The sequence below is a fragment of the Acomys minous genome (genome assembly GCF_964271855.1).
Source record: "Acomys minous genome assembly, chromosome: 19".
NCBI classification, from domain to species: Eukaryota; Metazoa; Chordata; class Mammalia; order Rodentia; family Muridae; genus Acomys; species Acomys minous.
The window spans coordinates 50216583-50238308 of record NC_140499.1 but is presented as its reverse complement, the minus strand read 5'-3'; the positions used below and the strand labels follow the sequence as shown (position 1 = coordinate 50238308).

The window sequence follows — 21726 nt, the reverse complement described above, 5'->3', positions numbered from 1 at the left end:
AATGAAATCAAGCTGAGTTTTAGAAAATAAAGATTCTCTAAGGCTTAGAAGAAGTCTATAGCATTTCCAATGTTCAAGGTTTTGATCAATCACAAGATTCAGTCAAAGCCTAAATGAAATAAAAATTGGCCTCTGAGGAAAGTCCAAGGAGCTCTCTTCTTCTGTCGTTAAGTGTTATGTGGAGGTGACATTTGAAAACCCTCTGTGGACAGAACCAGGTCAGTTATGCCATCTGAGAAACTCTGACTTCCTTTAATTTTCAAATATACTGGAAATATATTGTGTCTATTGGTGAACCTGAGTGGATATTGGTATATTTGCCAAAATGCCATATGAAAATGAAGCAGATCATAGGCTCACCAAAAAGAAGCCACCTTTAGAAAGGAGTAAATAAAATAAAATATTAATATATGTGCCACCAAGTGTTTCCTTCTGTTTCTCCTGTCACAGACTACTCCTTGTCCTCCCTCAGCAAGATAAGAAACACTTTCAGTCAGGGATTCCTGATTCCAGATCCATTGTTTCACCAGATTAACATTTTAACAGTTTATATTGTCACTTCCTTTCCATGTGAGAATGTGCCTCTTAATTTCCTAGCATAAATTAGAAAGACATCTGTGGGTTTTTACAAGTTTCATAGATCAGGGACCCAGAAGAGGATACCAGTGGCTTTATAGACGTTGATCATAATTTAAAGGACACTAAGAAAAGTTCCAGAGATAACAAGCGTGCATGTATTGTTTTACTCTTGAGTTAACTCCGGTGACCCAGATATACTCAGCACTGGCTGCCACCATACAGTGTTACACAATAATTCCTGGTGACAATTCTCCCCCCCCCCTTTTTAAAAACTGTACTTAAAGCCGTGGTGAAATGTGCAATATACTAACATTGAGACTTCATCCCCCATTCTTTTTTCTTTCCTGAAAATTGCTGTGCTAGTAGGTGTTCAGATAAATGTTTTTTCAATAAAAATATACTTTTGGCCATTATAACCATTGTGGAAGGTACTATAATGAACTACCAATTATCCCATGTGTTAGAGACATATTGTATGCCAAGAACTCTGTAGAGATTCTGTTCCTAACAATGTCAAGTGCATGCTTTAATCTAAAGAGAACCACCCTTCAGAATCCACTACAAATGGATAGAACTAGAAATGATCATACTGAGTGAGTTAACCCAGAAGCAGAAAGGCTCACATGGTTTATACTCATTTATAATTGGACAGTAGCCTAAGAGGCATATCACATGATAGTCTTCACTTAAAAGGATATTGGGATAGTTGTGAGGACATCCTACTGGGACTCTAGGTGAGAGAAGTATGGGAGAATGGGGAAACAGAGGGATCCAGAGGGTCCTAGAAACCTACAAGAGGAACATCATGTCGGGCAGATCTGGGCCCAAGCATCCTGCTCAAACTGCTGCACCAACCAAGGACAATACTTGCAGTAAACATCAAAACCCTTCTCAGATCTAGCCAATGGACAAGACATTCTCCACAGTTATGTGGAGAGCAAGGACTGTCTTGGACATGAACTCTGGTGCACCATGTTTGACCACTTCCCTGTGGTGGGGAGGCCTGGTGGCACCCAGAGAAAGAATAAGCAAGCTATCAAGATGAGACTTGACAGCCTATGACCATATAGTGGGGGAGGAAGTCCTCCTCAGTCATAGACATAAGGCAGGGGAACAGGGTGAGAGCAGGAGGGAGGGAGAAATGGGCGGATACAAGGGATGGGATAATAATTGAGATGTAATCTAAATAAATTAATTAAATTAAAAATAACTGCAAACAAAACAACAAAACAAAAAGAAAAAGAAAGAGCTAAATGTTTTTAAATTAAATAAAATCTGCCAATTCAAAGCTAGCAAATTTGAATTTAGCATTAAGTCAATGATACCTGAAATTTTGCTCTAGAGTAATATAAATATAGCATTTTTTTATCAACTTAAAAAGTTGTGTCTGCTACCACTTTGACATCATACCCAGGCTTTGTCTTTGGTAACTAGCTACACATCTCAGACGGCCACCTCCTGCTGCACTGGACCACAGTAGAAAACATAAAAATATCTGCAAAAGTATTGTTACAATGTAGGGTCCATATTGGGCTAAATGTTGGAACAACTAGTAAATATTTAGAAGCTTCATTCATTGATATTTAAAAAAGATTAGAGAAAAAGATTCACACTTATTTTAATTTTTTGAAAAATATTGTTTGTATATGGTTGTCTTCCCTTTATGAATATCTGTGTATAATAGCTGTAGCATGCTCCTGAGACCAGAACAGGATATCAGATTCCATGTCACTGGCATTACTGATGGTATTGAGTCAGTAGTGGGTGCTGGGTTCAAATCAGAGTACCCTGGTTAACCAAATGGTACTCCTATACATTGATCAAAATTGTCAAGCCCATTGTAAATGTTCTTCATAGACCTCTTTATTTTAAATTTATAAGAATAACTTTTAAAAGATTACACTCACAGGCTATAACCAAATGAAAAGCATCAAAATATTATCTCATTTGGATGGCCTATGAATAATTTTTATACTTTCAAGTTTTAAAATTTTCTACCTAACTAATATGATTCATGCCTTGGCATTATATTAATTTTTAATGTATAGAAAAAAGTTAAAAATGACATATGTAAAGCAAGCATTTAGTCATATTATGAGAAAATGTTATATTGCTAGTTTCCATTAGCTTATGTATATGATCTAAATGAGAGCTACTTATTTAATATTGTTGTTTCTCTGGCCTAAAATAAGGGCATAATTTGAGAAAGGTCATCTTAGTTGTATAACTTGAGAAACAACATCAAGAAAAGTTTCATTATACCAGTAAGGTAAGGTGCTATCTTAAAGTATATCACGGGCTACTTTCCTGAAAGGGGAAAATAATCTTCCAAGTTAATCATATGAGAACAAGAAAACACACAGAATCAATCTTCCTTCCTTACTTCCTTTCCTTTTTTTTTTTCTTATTTTTTTGGTTTGTTCTTCCATTTGGATGGATGTTATTCTAATAGTCTTGTACAAATATTCAAAAAGAAAACAACTTACTACCTCTGACCATCTCCAAATTATTTAACAGAGACCTATATTAGTTAGGCAAGACTTTAATACTTTATTTGAGAGGAAGATTCTGTTTTGTCTTTTCTGTATAAAATAGGCCAACCAATGTACATATGAATTTGTAACAGAAATTGAACTATCAAACATTCAGCAACTTTTTTAATGGTGAATATTTTTATGGTGAAACATTCGGATGGTCCCGTCTTCCTACTGTTGAGTTCACAAATTTTCAACTTTATGATGTGGGGAAAATTGTATTCATTAGAAGCCATGCTTCCAGTTTTGAATTTTGATCTCCTTTTAGACTAGGCATAGGTGCTGTGGATATGATCTTGGGGTTTGGGTAACAGCATCAAACCACAGTTCCTAGCTGGACAAGTAATCATGCGAGTAAAGAAGCTAGTATTGTATACCATACATTGTACATAATTTCACACTGGTTAATGGAGGCCTGGTACATTTTCACACTTTCAACTTAATATAGTTTGAGCTTCATATGGGTCTATCAGGACACAGCTCCATCATAAGTTGAGAAAAATATGCATTTCTTTAAACATATTCATTATTTAGTGAATGGGTTTTTATGTAGAGTAAACTGAGACAAGTAATCTACAAAATACGTCATATATGTTTGAAATAAAACTGAATTATTGTTTCTGGAAAACCCCAAAAATTATATGAGAAAGAGATGAAAGGATAAAAGTTTGTTATACATGTACAGCACAGCTGTCTCTTAAGGAAACTACCTGTAAACTCCTCCAAAGACAATCATGTGTTTCCAAAGTTATTCTATGTTCAGTGTGGTTGACAATGAAGGTCAACCAACATGATTGTGTTGTTAGCATAAGGTTGTCCCAGAGAAGAAGCAAGAGTCATTTCACATTCTATAACAAAACTAAAGTGCCAGGGCAACAATGTGGAGTCTTTACAAGTGGCATGATATTAGTGCTCTGACCTAACTCATAAATTGCTGCCAAATTGGTCTACTTAGGGTTTGATATGTCTTACATAATTTCTTTAAAAATGCTTACCTCTCCATATTTGAAAACACCTTCCTTTTCCATTTTTCTCTGATTAAAAATAGAATTTTTATACAACATATTCTGATTAGTTTCCTCTCCAAACTTCCCCATCAAGATCCATATCCTTTCTGTCTCTCATTAGAAAATAAACAAGTATCTAAATAATAATATCAATAACAACAATAATGAGATGATGATGATGATAGATAAAACAAAAAGAGATCTACTACTTTTTTGTCTCTTTTTAAAAATAAGTAATCCTCTAATAATAATAATAATAACAACAGAAAAGTACACATAAGAATAGGAAAAAACAAACAGAAGAAAAAGTCAAAGAAACAGTGCGCATGCGTGCATACACACACACACACACACACACACACACACACACACACACACACACACCAACAAAGCACATATAGACTCAGAGAGACACAGGTTAGCACACACAGGAATCCCATAAAAATACAAAACAGGAAGCCATTATGTATACACAAAGGACCTATTAGGTATAAAAAATTCCTGACAAAGTAATACAAGACAAAGTCCCTCTAAAGATGTCATTGAGTTAATATTGTGTTCGGTGTTTACTGACAGGCATAGAGACTGTTCCTCCGAGTGATTTGTTTCCCCATATAAATTCCCTTGGAGAAACAATTTTTCCATTTGGAAGTGGTTATCAAGTGGTTAAAGATAGGGGCTTGTGTTCACTTTCTCCACTTAACAACAACAACAAAACCTCTCAGAAAAGACAGAGTACTAATCTAACTATAAAAGTTCTTTAAAAGAATTGCTAGCTGCCTACTTCAAACATCTGGGCATATAATTTTTTTTTAAACAGGACTTTAGTAGAATTGAGGGTGTTCTGGAATTATAGGGAATTACTAAGTAGCGAAAAGTTCAGGACCCTGTTATTCAAGAAGTAATGAAAATGAGAAAGTGAATCCATCTCATTTTCCTTCTCTGCCTCTCTCTCTCTTCCCCACCCTCCTCTCCCTCCCTTCCTCCCTATGTCCCTGCCCCCCTCCTTCTCTCTCTGTATATGTGTATCAATTTGTCACCCCACACAACCATTCACAAATACACATACACAGGCACACAATTTGTCTTAAGTGCTCAGATTCTATAGCATTGCTATATTAAGGAAGGTTGAAAGCATTGTTACTAATAAAGATTTATTCAGTGATCATGAAAAAAAGGCAGACTGAAAACATAGATCAAAGCCAAAAAAGAGAACATCCCTCTTTCTTCAAAACTAAGATGTCTCCACCACTTTGGACATCATGGAGACTTCTAGAATATATTAGTTATTGTTATTATACATGAAGGACTCTCAGTCAAAAATATACTAGAAATGCTTTCACCTTATTGCTCCACTAATCACACAAAGCAGAAAGAGCCTACATATTCAGACAGATTTTTGTTTATTTATTTATATTTTTTCTTTATGAGATAATTAGCTTATAAGCATGAATGAAATAAGAAAATTATTGCACAGAATTGAAGCTTACATGAGATTTGCATTTACAAATAACTTTGCAGTACTCTTTTGTTTTTGTTTTTGTTTTTCTGTTTTACTTGTTGCTTGTTTGTTTGTTGTTGGCTTGTTTATGAGACAAAGTCTCACACGTGAACCTGGCTGGCCTGAAACTCATGTAAACCAGGCTGACTTTGAACTAACAAAGATCTATATGCCTCTGCCTCTCAAACACTGGGATTAAAAGCTACACAATCATCCCTTAAGTTGTTGCCGGTCATCAGGAGATTGTACTGTCATCAAGTGCTCTTGAACAACACATCTTCTCCATTTCAGTGCTACCTCTGTACCTCCAAACATCTGGTCTGTGTTTCCGACAACAATAGAGCTCTACTGATCTATGTCTCACCATACATGCATACACACATGCATATATCTCCTTATAGTTTTACTTCAACACATTTCATAAAATATGAAAGGAAATGATGTACTTTAACTTTCAAAGAATTTTTATTTTCCCAGCAGGAAAAAATATTTCCTCCTTGGAGGAGTTTTAAGGAAACATATATCAAACACAATGTTTCCTTAATTATTTCTTTGCTGCTTTATAACAGAAAGGGCACTATAGACACTTTCAGATGGCAGGGCAGTGTTTTCTGATTCCCACTTTAGGTCGCTGCTGCCTCAGCTGCTATAAGATTTGCATTTAAAAGTAACTTTAGAAATGGGCTGGACTAGGGCTATGATCCATCTGTAACTCTTCACAGGTCTTTAGTGTCTTACTGCCTGTTTGTGCCTCAAACACTCCTATGTACACTCTTAGCAATCAAGTGACTATAAGGACCAAATTATAATGAATGGCTACCAACTAGCCCCACTCTTTCCAAATTGAAGGGTCATCTAGTCTAGGAAATTCAGTCCAGAAGAGCATAACATTGGGATAAAGAATGGAGAAGGGAAGGAAATTAAGAGAAACATCTGTTTACATGAGCTATAGTTTGTATTTGCTTGTTGTACTTACAAGTTCTCATTCAGAGTGATATAAAAGTGTGGACACTGAAATTTCAATAGTCTGTGTTAAAGTGTGTTGTTTTAAAGATCTCCACAGTATAATTTGCAGCTATAGTCATTGGTAAAAGAAAGAAGCCTATGCATGGGTGTGTGTGTGTATGTGTGTGTGTGTGTGTGTGTGTGTGTGTGTGTGTGTGTGTGTGTATGTGTGTGTATACATAATTATACGTTGCATGGAAAAAAACCCACAAAAATCATGAGAATATCAGTTTTCTAATGCTGTTTCTGTCACTCTTTATAAGATGTGTCTTAAAATTAGACACCTAATTCAAGCCTCAGCACTTTCTTATCATTTCTTTGATAGTGGGTCACATGACATCAGTATATTCAGCATAGTAGAATTAATTTTTTATTTGACTCCTAAAATAAAGAACTATCCAAAAAAAAAAAAAAAAAGAAAGGATGACTAAAAAGTGATACAAAACACAGCTGTGTGTGTGTGTGTGTGTCATTCATTTATAATTATTTCCAAAATATCATTTTAGTCAGAGAAGACCAGAAATAATTTGTGCTGTCCACATCATTTGACCCAAGAATTCTCTATGCCCTTGCAACATAGAAGATACCTTTTAAGAATAAATATTTGTTTATTTATATGTATATGAGTGTTGTGCCTACTTGTATGTCTTTGCACAATGTTCTTACTTGCTGCCCTTAGAGAACATAACAGAACCTCAGGTCCCCTGGAGCTGGAGTCACAAATGGTAATAAGCCATGCTGATGGTACTGAGTATACAGAAGCCTAGTCTTCTGCACTAGCAGCAAGTACTCTTAAGTTCTGAGCCCTCCCTGCAGGCCCCTAGAAGTATGACGCCATGCACTCTTTCCAACACAATTCATTCAAGCCTTCCAAATTTTGCATATGTTATAGAGCACACTGTCTGGCATTAATGAAAGCCTTGACTAAGTTTTGTCATCTCCTTCTCTGCTCATATCTGCCTCTGTCTAGTTCTAACCTTCAATCTTTTACTATTAGATACATTGGAAAATAGTTTTGAAAACACTTATTGTTTGGAAAGTGCTTTGAAAACAATATAGTGGCACATTCCTGATCTTTGCCCACTCCTCAGCTTTTCTTCTACCTGTCAGTTCTCCTCCTTCTAATTTCAGACTTATGATATTTTGTTATTTATATATTTATGATAATCGATGTTAAAAATGATTTCTGAAAATAATTTAGTTTATTTCTGATTTCTTGGCTAATAAAGATCAAAAAGCACAAATATTGAATATTTCCTGCAATTCTCAGAGCATAGGAAAATAAATGTAATAAAAATATCAAATTATACAAATATATGGATGTATATGACAATTTAAGTTTAATTTAACAATAAGGTCGTATCATAACTTCTTTGACTGCAAATCATAAGTGAAATAATAAATGATATCTAATATTTACAAAAATATTACAAAATTAGAAAGCAATTTTGGTTCAAAATTACTGGAATTACATTTCAGTATTTATTACATTAAGTTTACACAATTGATTCCTATAAAATTGCATATTTTATTTTAATAATCTCCACTTCAGTTTTATTAGTCTGTATGCTTATGAAAAATAATGATTTAGAGAGATTTTTTTTTCAATTTATACTTCTCTAATTATTGCAAAATCTATGGCTTTGGGCACATATAAAGCCTTGAACTTTGTTACCATTACTCAATTTGTTGATTTATTGCAAAGTTTAAAGCATTTAATTGAGATGCTTTCTGTACTGCAATTTAACAATGAATACTGACTCTAAGATATAAGAGAACTGTTAATCAGATGCCCTGCAATTGAAGATACGGATGATTAGTGAGCCACCCTGTGAATGTTGAAACTAAGCTTGGGTAATTTTCAATAGCAGCAGTGCTCTTGACAGCTGAATGATCTCCCCAGTCCATAAATATATTTTCAGTGAATACCTGAAGGACATCTCTGTGATATTCATGCCCTTTAAACATATTTACCATTTTCCTCAGTGGGTCGAGACTAAATAAATCACCTCAAAGTTTGGGTTATTGAAGTTAAAGTTTATCAAGAAGTATTTATGCACTTTCAATAGCTCATCAGGTTGTAGGTGGACATCAGAATTTGAAGCATCCCACAAGCTGTTAGATCCTGCTCCAGGAAATGAAATCAAGTGAAGCTTCTTCAGGAAAAGAAAAGGTAGAGACACAAGTTAGATCCTTAAACCAGAGCTGAAAAGTTTAAGGTAAATACGATAAAAGTCAAATGTTGTATGGCATTGCTCCTCCCAGCTGGCCCAAGCTAAGAGATCACATAGTTTCCTGCTTTCCTTAGGGAGAAACTGTGGGTGGAGGCATCCATGTGATAAAGTGGGGAACTAAGTCAGAATAGGCCTCTGGGGGGATAGCTGAGACTCCTCATGGAAGGGGCCATGGAGACTGACGAGGACACCCTCTAACTTGACAAGACTCCTAGTGGAGGGAGGAGAGCACCAACCAACTCATGAAAACTTTGATCCAAAACTTAACCTGCCTACAAGACATGCAGGAATAAAAACAGAGAAGATAGATCAGAGATTAAGGCCATGTCCAACCAGTGTCTGGCCCAACCCAAAACCCACCCCATGAAAGAGAGACAACCCCTGATGCTATTAATGATTCTTTGTTATTCCTGCAGACAGGAGGTTATCAGAGTTGTCCTCTGAGAATCTGCACCCAGCAGTGGTTCTAAACAGTTGCTAAGAAGCACAGCAAACATTGGGTGAAGCATAGGGTGTGTAGTGGAAAAGTAGAGGTGGGGGCGCATAAATAAAAGGACCTAGAGGTAACAAGAGCTCCACAGGAAGACCAACAGAGCCAACTAACCAGGTCCCAGAGGGACTGAGGAGTCTGAAGCACCAACCAAAAACCTTGCATGGACTGGACCTAGGTCTCTACACAGATATAGCCAATGGGTAGCTTAGGCCTCATGTGGTTCCACTAGTAAGGGTAGTGGTGGCTGTCTCTAACATGGACTCAGTTGCCTTCTTTTTCATTACTTCCCCCTGATAGGACTGCATTGCCAGGCCACAGGGAAAGAGGATGTGACTTGATGAACTGGGGTGCGTGGGTGGTGGGGATCACATTTCTGAGGAATAGAGGAGGGGTGAAAGAGAGAAGGTAGGACTAGGAGGAAAGGATGTAGGGGGCTATGACCTGGATGTAAAGTGAATAAATAAATACGAAGAGTTCCAAGATGGCGGCGCCTATCATGCACTGTATCTGATATACCGCACGGAGACCAGAGACTTGACTGGGAGCCACAGACTGCAAGAACTGGAGAACACTAGGTGAGTGGGTTCCTGCCAGTGCAGACTACAGTTGGACCTGGCCCCAGGTCAAATAACAGCCCACAGAGGACCTGAACCTACTCCCCAGACTTTGGAATGAAATCCACCTGCAGACTGCAGATGGCCTCTATAGCCCAAACACAGTGTGTGAGAAAGTGGAACACCAGAGCTCCTGGCCTGGGGGAGTCTCAGAGAAACAGGTGAATCTGTCCTTGGACCCCACCATCTGCTCCATGCCAGTTCACAGAGAGCCCCAGAGGCTTCAGGGAAGCCCAGTCAGCAGTGAACACCAGTACCCAGCCACAGTACACTAGAGTATGAATGGGTCCAGACCAGAACCAGGCAGCTGGCCTCAGCAGACCAAGCCTGCAAAGTTGGGCTGATAGAACCTGGCCTGGACAGTCCCCACAGTCCAGCAGGGACTCCAACGCTCGTGAGAGAAGCTGGACAGATCTGAGGGGTCTGGAAGGGGGTCTAAATTGTGGCCACAACTCAGTGGGACTGAACCTCCAAAGGTGTGCAAACAGACTGGCCCTCTATCTAGACTGCTATGGGCAGGAATCTGACTGCAGGACACAGCAGTCAGGCATGAACAATTGGGCAGATAATGCCTGGTCCGGCCAGTCTCCATGGCCTGGTAGGGTCCCCCATGCTCTTGGGAGAAGCTGGACAACCCTGAGGGGTTTAGACAGCATCTGAATTGTGATCACAACTCAGTGGGACAGAACTACAACAGTCCTGCTGTCTGAACAAGTCTGGGCAGGAACCTATCTACTGGCCACAGCAGTCCATGATTGCACAATGGAGCAGATAAAACCTGGGCTGGCAACTCCCCATGGCATGTTGGGGTCTACCACATCCCTGGGAGAGACCAGACTGCCCTGAAGGGTCAGGACATAAAATGAAACAGTGGCCCCCTAACACAGCTGGTCTGAATCCCCTCAGTAGCATGAGTGGGATCAGGCAGAAGCCTATCTCTGCTGACTCAGTTAGGAGCTTAAGGTGTAGAGCTAAGTTTCCTGGAGCAGAAACCAAGTCACCTGCTGGTTCCAGGGAAGAACTACCTGGTCCCCACAGGCAAGGGCACATGACCTATAATCACTCACCAATCACTCTCAAGGACCAGTGAAGGACACCAGAAGCTACCACCCAATATCAGAGATAGCAAAGTGAGTAAAGGACAGTGTAAGAATGCAAACAACAAAAACCAAAACAACTCAGTATCTCCAGATCCCAGCTATCCCAAGGAAAGCAACCCTCAGAACTCAAACACAAGGGAAATATAAGAAAATGACCTCAGATCCCTAGTAATGAAGATGATAATGGAGGAACCAAACAAAATCCATAATCAAATGCAGGAAGATGCAGCCAAACAGGTGGAAGACATAAAAAATGCCTATAAAGAGGCACTGGAAAAATTTTAGGATATTACAAGGAAGGAAATCAATAAAACAGTTCAAGATCTGAAGATGAAAATGGAAACAGTGATAAAGGCACAGATAGAAGAAAAATGGGAAGTAGAGACCTTAGAGAAGAAAGTAAGAAACACAGAGGTGAGCTTCTCTTTAAAAAAAAAAATCCAAGAAATGGAGGAACAAATCTAACGACTAGAAGATACAATTGTAGAACTTGAAGTAACCATCAAAAACAATGCTAAATCTGAAAAATTCCTGACACAAAATATCCACGAAATCAAGGACGCCATGAAAAGACCAAACTTGAGAATAATAGACATTGAGGAAAGAGAAGACACCTGACTCCAAGGCCCAGAAATATCTTCAACAAAATCATAGAGGAAAATTTTCACTATTTGAAACAGGAGATGCATATAAACATACAAGAGGCCTACAGAACACCAAATAGAATAGAAAAGAAAATCTTCCTGTCACATAATAATAAAAACACAAAATATACAGAACAAAGAAAAATATTAAAAGCGGCAAGAGAAAAAGGTAACATCCAATGACAAACCTCTCAGAATTACACCCGACTTCTCAGCACAGACCATAAAAGCCAGAAGGACCTGGACAGAGGTCCTGCAAATCATAAAAGACCACAGAAGCCAGGCCAGACTACTATACCCAGCGATACTATCAATAACCATTGATGGAGAAAACAAAATATTCCATGAAAAAACAAATTCAAACAGTACATATCCACAAATCTGCCTTTACAAAAGTTACTAGAAGGAAAACTCCACCCCAAAGGGACAAGCTACAACCAAAACTACACAGGAAATAGATAACTACACCATTACAAAAATACAGTCACACAAACTTTCTGCTGTAACCAACATAAAAAAATAAGGGACTTAACAGCCACTGGTCATTAATATCTCTCAATGTCAATGGTCTCAATTCTCCATTAAAAAGACATAGACTAACTGAAAGGATGCATAAACAAGATCCAACATTCTTCTGCATTCAAGAAACACATCTCCATGACAAGGACAAACATTCCCTCAGGATAAAAAGCTGTAAAAAAGTATTCCAAGCAAACAGTCACAAGAAGCAAGCTTGTGTAGCCATTTTTAATATCTAATAAAATAGAATTTCAACAAAAATTAATCAAAAGGGACAAGGAATGACACTTCATACTCATCAAAGGTAAAGTCAAGCAAGATGACATCACAATTCTGAACATCTATGCTCCCAATACAAGGGCACCCACATTTGTAAAAGAACTATTAACAAAGCTTAAAGCACACATTGATCCACATATATTTATAGTGGAAGACTTCAACACTCCACTGTCACTGAAGGATAGGTCATTGAAACAGAAACTAAGCTGAGAAATAACATCATTAACCAACGCCATGAATCAAATGGGTCTAACAGATATTTACAGAACTTTTCACCCAAAATAAAGTATTATATCTTCTTCTCAGCAGTCCATGGAACCTTCTCCAAAATTGATCACACATGAGGTCACAAAGCAAGCATCGACAGATACAAGAAGAATGAAATAATACCTTGTATACTATCAGATCACCATGGTCTAAGGCTGGACTTCAATAACAACAGAAATAGCAAAAAGTCTACATGCACAAAAATTAAACAGCTCTCTACTTAATAACACCTGAGTCTGGGAAGAAATAAAGAGAGAAATTGAGGACTTCCTGAATTTCAATGAAAATGAGGAATAACATAGCTAATTTCATGGGACACATTGAAAGCAGTGCTGAGAGGAAAATTCATAGCACTAAGTTCCTTTATAAAAAAATTGGAAACATCTTACATAAGCAACTTAATGACTCATCTGGAAACACTAGAGAAAAGGAAGCAGAAACACCCAAGAGGAGTAGACGTCTGGACATAATCAAACTCAGGGCTGAAATCAATAAATTAGAAACAAAGAGAACAAGTCAAAGAATCAACAAAACCAGGAACTGGTTCTTTGAGAAAATCAACAAGATAGACAAACCATTAGCCAAACTAACCAAAAGGCAGAGACACACTATCCAAATCAACAAGATCAGAAATGAAAAGGAAGACATAACAAAAGACACTGAAGAAATACAAAGAATCATAATATCCTACTTCAAAGGCACATATGCCAGAATATTTGATAATCTGAGAGATATGGACAATTTTTTTTCATAAATTCCACTTGCCAAAATTGAGTCAAGAACTACTAAACAAACTAAATTGTCCCACTTCCCCTACAGAAATATAAGCAATCATTGATAGTCTCCCAACCAAAAAAAGCCCAGCGCCAGATGGATTTAGCATGGAATTCTACCAGATCTTCCAAGAAGAGCTACTATCGATACTCTCCAAGTTACTCCAAAAGATATAATTGGATGGAACATTACCAAATTCATTCTATGAGACCACAGTCACTTTGATACCTTAACCTCACAAAGACCCAACAAAGAAAGAGAATTTCAGACCAATTTCTCTTATGAACATTGATGCATAAGTACTCAATAAAATACTAGCAAAACTAATACAAGAACACATCAAAGATATCATTCACTGTGACCAGGTAGACTTCATTCCAGGCATGCAGGGATGGTTTTATATACAGAAATCATCAATGTAATCCACCACTGAAAGTAAAAAAACACATGATCATCTCCTTAGATGCAGCAAAAGCATTTGATAAAATCCAACACCCATTCATGTTTAAAGTTTTGGAGAGATCAGGGATACAAGGTATATATCTCAACACAATAAATGCTCTATACAGCAAGCCAATAGCCAATATCAAATTAAATGGAGATATACTCAAGGAAATTCCTCTGAAACTGGGAACAAGACAAGGCTGCCCACTCTCTCCTTATCTCTTCAATATAGTACTGGAAGTTCTAGCCAGAGCAATAAGACAATAAAAGGAGATCAAGGATAACCAAATGGGGAAGAGGAAGTCAAATTATCCCTATTTCAGATGATATGATAGTATACATATGTGACCCCCCCCCAAGATTCCACCAGAGAACTCCTACAGCTGAAAAACATCTTCAACAAATTGGCTGGATATAAAATTAATTCAAAAAAGTCAGTATCCTCCCTATATACAAATGACAAACATGCAGAGGAAGAAATTTGGAAAACTACGCCCTTCATGATAGCCACAAGAAATATATAATATCTATGAGTAACTCTCACCAAACAAGTGAAGAACTTACTAGAAAAAAACTTCAAATCTCCAAAGAAAGAGATTGAAGATGACATCAGAAGATGGAAGGAATGCCCTTGTTTGTGGATTGGGAGAATTAACATAGTACAAATGCCATTTTACTAAAAGCAATTTATAGATTCAATGCAATCCCTATCAAAATAGGTATACAAGTTTTTTAAAGACACTGAAAGAGCAATTCTCAACTTCATATGGAAAAACAAAAAAACCCAGAGTAGCTAAAATAATCCTATACAATAAAAGATTCCCTGGAGGAATCTCCATATCTGATCTCAGGCTGTACTGTAGAGCAACAGTAAATAAAGCAACATGGTACTGGCACAGCAATAGGCTGGTTGATCAATGGAATTGAATCGAAGACCCAGAAATGAATCTACACACATATGGTTACTTGATTTTTGACAAAGAAGCCAAATATATTCAATGGAAAAAGGATAGCACCTTCAACAAATGGTGCTGGTCTAACTGGATGTCTACATATAGAAAAATGCAATTAGACCCATATTGTCACCATGCACAAAACTCAAGTCCAAGTGGATTAAAGACCTCAACATAAAACTAGAGACACTAAATTGGTTAGAAGAAAAAATGGGGGTGAGCCTGGAACACATTGGCACAGGAGACAACTCCTGAACAGAACTCCAAGAGCCCAGGCTTTAAGGTCAGCAATTAACAAATGGGACCTCATAAGGCTGAGAAGCTTCTGTAAGCCAGGGAACACTGTCAACAGAACAAAGTGACAGCCTACAGACTGGGAAAAGATCTTCACCAGCCCTACATCTAATAAAGGTCTAATATCCAAAATATATAAAGAACTCAAGAAAGTAAACACCACCAAACCAAATAACCCAATTGAGAAATGAGGCTCAGAACTAAACAGAGAATTCTCAACAGAGGAATTTCAAATGGCTGAAAAACACTTAAAGAAATGCTGAATATCATTAGTCATCAGAGAAATACAAATAAAAATGACTCTGAAATTTTAACTTATACCCATCAGATGGCTAAGATGAAAAATTCAAGTGACATCACATGCTGGTAAGGATGTAGAGAGAACACTCCTTCATTGCTGGTAGGAATGCAAACTAGTACGACCACTTTGGAAATCTATCTCGTGCTATCTCAGAAAACTGGGAATAGGGTCCATTCATGGGAGAGGAGGTCCCTCTCTGTCATAGACCTATGGGAGGGAAACAGGGTGAGAGTGGAAGGGAGGGAGGAATGGGAGCATACAAATGATAGGATAATAATTGAGTTGTAATCTGAATAAATTAATTAAATAAAAAATAAAAAATGAAATGCAAAAAATAAATACACAAATTAATAAATAATAATTATTATAAAAATGCTTATAAAAATCTAGTAAAATACATGACATTTTTTGATGTTTGATTATAGACATTAATATTTATAATAGGACATACTGTCTATGTATGCACATGGTACATACATCTCTTTGGATACAAGGTAACTATTCAAAATTATATATTCATTCAAATTAGTATGGACATATGCATCTCAAAATAGAAAATTGATAATCATTACTGATTGTTAAAATTTAACCCTATGTATATGTTTTATTTTATAGACTTAAAGTAATAAAAATACAAAGATATGTGAATACTAAATTCGCTTTGAAGTCAAATAATCACATACACTTTGCTATTTTAAATTCTTCATTCTTGACCTATATTAGAGACCTGACTAAAGAGTCCTGAAGATTATAGATATAGAAATAAAATAGGAAATGAAGAAATTGTGTGTCAGGGTTGGGGGAGGGGAGCTGCAAGTGGATGGTGTAAATATGTGAAATAAACCAGACCTAGAAATATATAGAGTTGTAGCATAATTTTAACTAATCCTAAAATAATCTAGTGTACCTGAGTTGGCTTTGAAATGTCCAAAAGCTATCAGAGCAAAATCTCATGTCAATCTTTAGAAAGAAATGAAGTGGATGCTGCCATACAGTGACAATGGCGTTCCTAGTGAGACAGGGGTTGCCTCACCATAAGCCAGTAAAGCAAAGGCTCAAGAAATATTTATAAGCTGGTAACATGAACTTCACAAGAAAGAAAACAGAAGCCAACATTGGAGACTACCAACACCTGCAAGAGCAGTGACTGGCAAGGACAGCCATTGTTGTAATGGCCACAAGGTGAACCAAGGCTAGCAACTAACAACAGAAGTGAAAGATGAACAGGGAAAGAGAGGTTTTTAGCCCCCAAATTGGGCTGAGGAGTGCATTGCAGGCCTTGATTATCTTAGGGGCCAAAGGGTAGGTACAGATAGCTTTGACTGGGCCCTAGGTACGCATCGAGAAGAAATTGCCACAGCATAACCTTCCTTAGTCTTTATCCACGTTCTGCCATAAATGCTTTGGCAAGTTCCCAGACAAGAAGCTCAGCATTGTAGCCCATTTCTTATGACCTTCTTCTCTCTGTAATCTCACGAGTTTAGAGCATTGTTCACCATTTCCACACAGTTCTTTTGTCCTGGATGTTATGTGGTCAGTCTTGTGTTAGACATGAAGAAACCAAGTATGTCGGAAAGACTGCTCTTCCTCAAGCCCAATCACAGTAAATGTGATGCTTTCCTCCTCCCCATGAGAAAAAGTAATTAATTATCCATCATTTTAGGCACCATAAATATTACATCCTGACTCTGGCTCAGGTGTATTTCATGCATTAAGATATCATTTCTATGAAGTGAGGATGATGCAATCTGGGAATAAAGTGGATTAACGGGATGCCAGGTCAGAAAACGAAAGCCAATATTCATCAAACATATTATGTGCCAGGTTCTCTGGCTGAGGATATGGAAATACCTTTGAAATGCAAGCATGAGAAAATACTGTCAAATTATAAAGATACAGTTCACAAAACGTCAGTCCCAACACATTTACACACATGTGAAATTTGGTTGATATTTTATTCCACAAAATCAGTAGAACAAACCAGATCTATTGTCCAGGTATTACAATAATAAAATAATTTTTGTGGTTTTAAAGAAATATTATATTGAGAATAATTTAATTTATGAAACAGAAATGATATTTTGTTGTTGTTGATGATGATCATCATCATTTGTGCAGTAATTGTAACAATTACTTTTAAGCTGCAATATAGAAAATTGATAGTCACCCCTTTCCATTAAAATTGATTTTGATGTGAAATAAGACTTATTAATGTTTAATAGCTATTAATTTAATTATTCATAGGGCACAGTTTAGGCAGCCGTGCATATCAACCTACCGCCCTAAAGTATCAAAAAAATTAAAAGATCATCAACTACAACTTTGAAATACTTTAATTATATGTAGTAATGAAATAATATCTTGTCTCTTTTTATAGACAACATTTGGTGTTTTTCTAATTATTCTTAGCTCCCATAACCATCTCTGTGGAAATCACTCAGAGCCTAAAACCACACAGTTTTCTGAAGATATGTTAACGATGTGAAGTAACCCAGAATGGCACCTTACACTGATGTGAACATTCTCTGTACATACAAGCATTTAAGCTACTGCTGTGAGGCCTTTGTGCAGATAGCACCGTGAGTTAATGTTACCCTCACACCCTGTAAATAATTGTGAAGAGAGAGAAAAGTACTCCTTCCAAAGCTCAGACTTCAAACATTCCATATGAACTTACTAGACTGCCTGGGTGAATTTTATATTGATATCAACACGAGGCGAGTGGTATAGGTACAGTAAAATACATGGAACAGACATCTGACCCCATGGTTCTTCCTCAGGACACATTGAAAAAGATGTTCTTTCTATTTAAGAAGTAATTCATTCATCGGAATCATTTAAGTTTTTTTCAGAAATTATGAACATTTTATAAGATCCTAGGAAGAAAAACCCTTAATAGCAAATTTGAAAGCACAAGAATTAAATTGATACAAATGACAGAATACGTCTTATTTGTTTGGGTCAGAAGTTTTTTCATTAGACATGAAAAGAAAGTTATAGTGGCGAATTAACCACTAATACTGATAAATTCCATCAAGCAGACATGAGAAGCTAAAATTTATATGTGACTGTTCTCTGCATTTGATTTATAAATCAATTATTTATTGATTTTATGTGTCTTTTTTTTAATTAACATTAGATAGAAAGATTTTGAAACTGACCATTCATCTTAGCACTTACCTCATGTGGGTGATAATCAGTGTTGTGGTGGGAATGAAAAAGTCATCCACTCTGTCAAACTGTTTCCCAACTGGCTGTGTGTGGATAGTGTGGTGAGGCACATTCCCGCTGGCCGAGGTTATCACCTAAACAAAATACACCAGGCTTACATCCAAGTCGTGTGGACTAGGAGGCTTAATATTATTCACACTAAAATGCATTTGTATGCACAGACTGTATTTTCCTTCTCAGAGAGTATCTTAATAACCAATTGTGGTCTGTAACATGTAGCTAATTCTTCACAGGAAAACTTGTTTCTATTAAGAAATCTTGTAGCATGACTTTTGCACAATAGATGATATCTTAGGACTTAGCTTTTCCAGGATTGTTAAGAGACACAAGATTATAAAAACACAAGCGCAGGCTACGCATTGTAGAGGCTATGAAAATTGTAAAGAAACAAACATAAGGCAGTATAAAATAAGTATAAGGATACAATTTTTTCTGTACAGCAAAGGTATCAATATGGCCATGAAAATGAAAATCAAACATGCGTTATAATACCTTTTGAAACATTATTCTTGGAATAAATAAAAACATATTTTAAAACTTTTATTTTTTTTTAGTTTATTTTTTCTTTTGTGAGTGTTTAGGTGCATATTCATATTCATGTGTGTCATGCCACAAAACAGAGAACAAATTCCAGGAGCTGGCTCTACATAAAATATTATATTTAAAATCTTTTATTTCTCATATTTTATTATGTATCAAGTTTTGGAACATCCCCCTTTATATTTCCTGTACTTTAGGCCCCAAGATTTCAGTGTTGAGAGAACAATTATTTGATTAAAACTTCCTTTATTTTCAAATAATGAGCATGCAAGTGTTGAGCATGTGCCTAAGCAAATAAGAGTGCTTGCATCCAAGCCTGATGACCTGTGACACATTTGGAGACATACTCCTTAGAGCTGTGGGACTGTAGAATATACACTTATCATGTCTTTTAGGATAGCAAGTTTTACATTTTATAAAGCATCAATGTCATTTTTAAAGTAAAATAAAACTACGATTCAACTGAGAGTCTGTGCAGAATCATTAAACAGTATGACAGCTTACGGGCTTCCTTAATTGTTAAAATTACAGAACAGTAATAGTCTTCCATCAAATTTGTCAAAAATGTATAGCTTAAAATAAAGAGTAACATATAAAATAAAAATTCTCTACCATTTGAGTAAAATACTATAATACAACAAAACCCTCAGTAACATTAAAAACATTGTTAATGACAACTAACTGGGACTTGAGATATTTGCATCTAACCTACTTTATTAAAATATGTAAAAAAAAAAGTTTGATGCCTTATGGTTCTGGGTAAGTGGCACACTCCAGGCATTACTGTGTCACAGGCTGTATGACGAAGTAGCTCATAACAAATCTTCAGCGCCCCTTCCCCTCACTTTTAACTCATGAGGGCTGTGACACAGGGTCACAGCTAAAATGGTAATTTTCCTTCTCTGTTTCTGTGAAGTCATCACCTGAATAACCTCAGACAGACACAAGTATCTTGAGAATAGCACAGATCACCTCACAAGAGCCTGTGCTCTTCTCATCAGACTCTGGATGACGGAAGATTATTGGGGACCAGCTTTTACCCTGGTGGTAAAATTCCATGGTCTCTACCTCAAGGCTTCACTGAGAATACTGAGGCAAGGCCACCAATCAAATGCATCCTGCCTGTCTATTAACAGACAGACGGTTACTGAGGATGCAGCTAAGTTATATCACTAAACCTTCTCGGACATACATGCTCTGCTGCATCACATAAGGCTCATGACAGAAGCTTCCAGTATGCACTTACAGTTCAGAGGATCCACAACAGTGACTCAAAATAACCCTATGTGCCCCCCCCTCGTGAATCACCCAGTGTGAGGAATTTTCTTACAGCAGCAGCAGAAGTTAAGTAATCTGTTTACTTTTTCTAATAGCATTAGCTGTTTACTATCACTTATTATTTTGTCATATGAATGGAACATTTATTAAATATTATATGAGGTGATCCAGTCTAAAATAACGACTTGAGTTTTGCACATCTTTTCCCTGTTCTGTGCACAGATGATGACTACATGTTTTACCTGCAGAGTTGGGGATGTCTTCTCCATGCTGCCCCAGCTCAGCACCCAAACCTGGTCATGTGACTTGTCATAGTGCAGTTTAACTGGAACAGGATCTGTGCTTACTGCCTGCAATAAAAAGAAATGGAAATATGTTTTAAAACCTTTGCATTATTGGAAAATTGGACAAGAAACGTGGGAAGAATCCAGGCACTCAGGAACAAAATCAAAGTTGTATTTGGCCAGTACCTGATTTTCTAAGACCTATTAGATTAACGTGAAATATCATATTCAACCATATATCTGTTCAGTAATTGCACAATTTTACATAATATTATTGTGTTCAACAGTCTGCATGTAAATTTTGAGTCAAGGAGAGCTATTTAGAAAATGAAGGTTTATAAAATATAGTATGAATGATCATTGCAACTTACTGATGACAGCCTGGTTGTGTTTATATCATCAGTTTTCACCTTTTTCATGAAGGACCTGACTGAACTGACATCAGCAGGAAATAAAAGTCACATCTGTTTTAAAAGTCTTATGGGGCCTAAGGAGAGATTCGAACTCCATGAATTCAATGCGGCAGCTCCAAAGTTGAAGCAACCTGGGTCATCTTGGCAAATTTAACAGCCTTTCAGTGCTTACCTGTGTCTGAACAATGTCCTTCCAACTGTCAGATAAAACCATGTTTGTCACTGTCATTATTTATGCAACTATTTTCACATTAGGACCTGTTATTCAGGCCAACATGACTCCCTCTTCTTAGCTGTTGCCTTCTTGTTTGGCTTAGAATAAGCAGCTTCTTACTTCTTTTGATCTGAGAACTACGTTGGATGACATGACAAATCATGATCTCAAAATGGCAACAGCTTGACCAATGGGCTTAAACCTACTACCTGATTACATGGTTT

The 21726-nt window shown here is 36.9% G+C and overlaps 1 protein-coding gene across 2 annotated transcripts in view; it reads right to left on the bottom strand.

Annotated features, from left to right (window-relative positions):
• FSTL5 (follistatin like 5) overlaps positions 1-21726 on the bottom strand; it is a 580413-nt gene that overhangs the window by 41850 nt on the left and 516837 nt on the right. For both annotated transcript variants that reach the window (XM_084768539.1, XM_084768540.1), the window contains 2 exons: positions 20834-20941; positions 18723-18847 (listed from right to left, as the gene is read on the bottom strand). In XM_084768539.1, coding sequence (XP_084624665.1) covers positions 18723-18847; positions 20834-20941 — 233 coding nt within the window. The remainder of the gene's footprint in view (positions 1-18722; positions 18848-20833; positions 20942-21726) is intronic.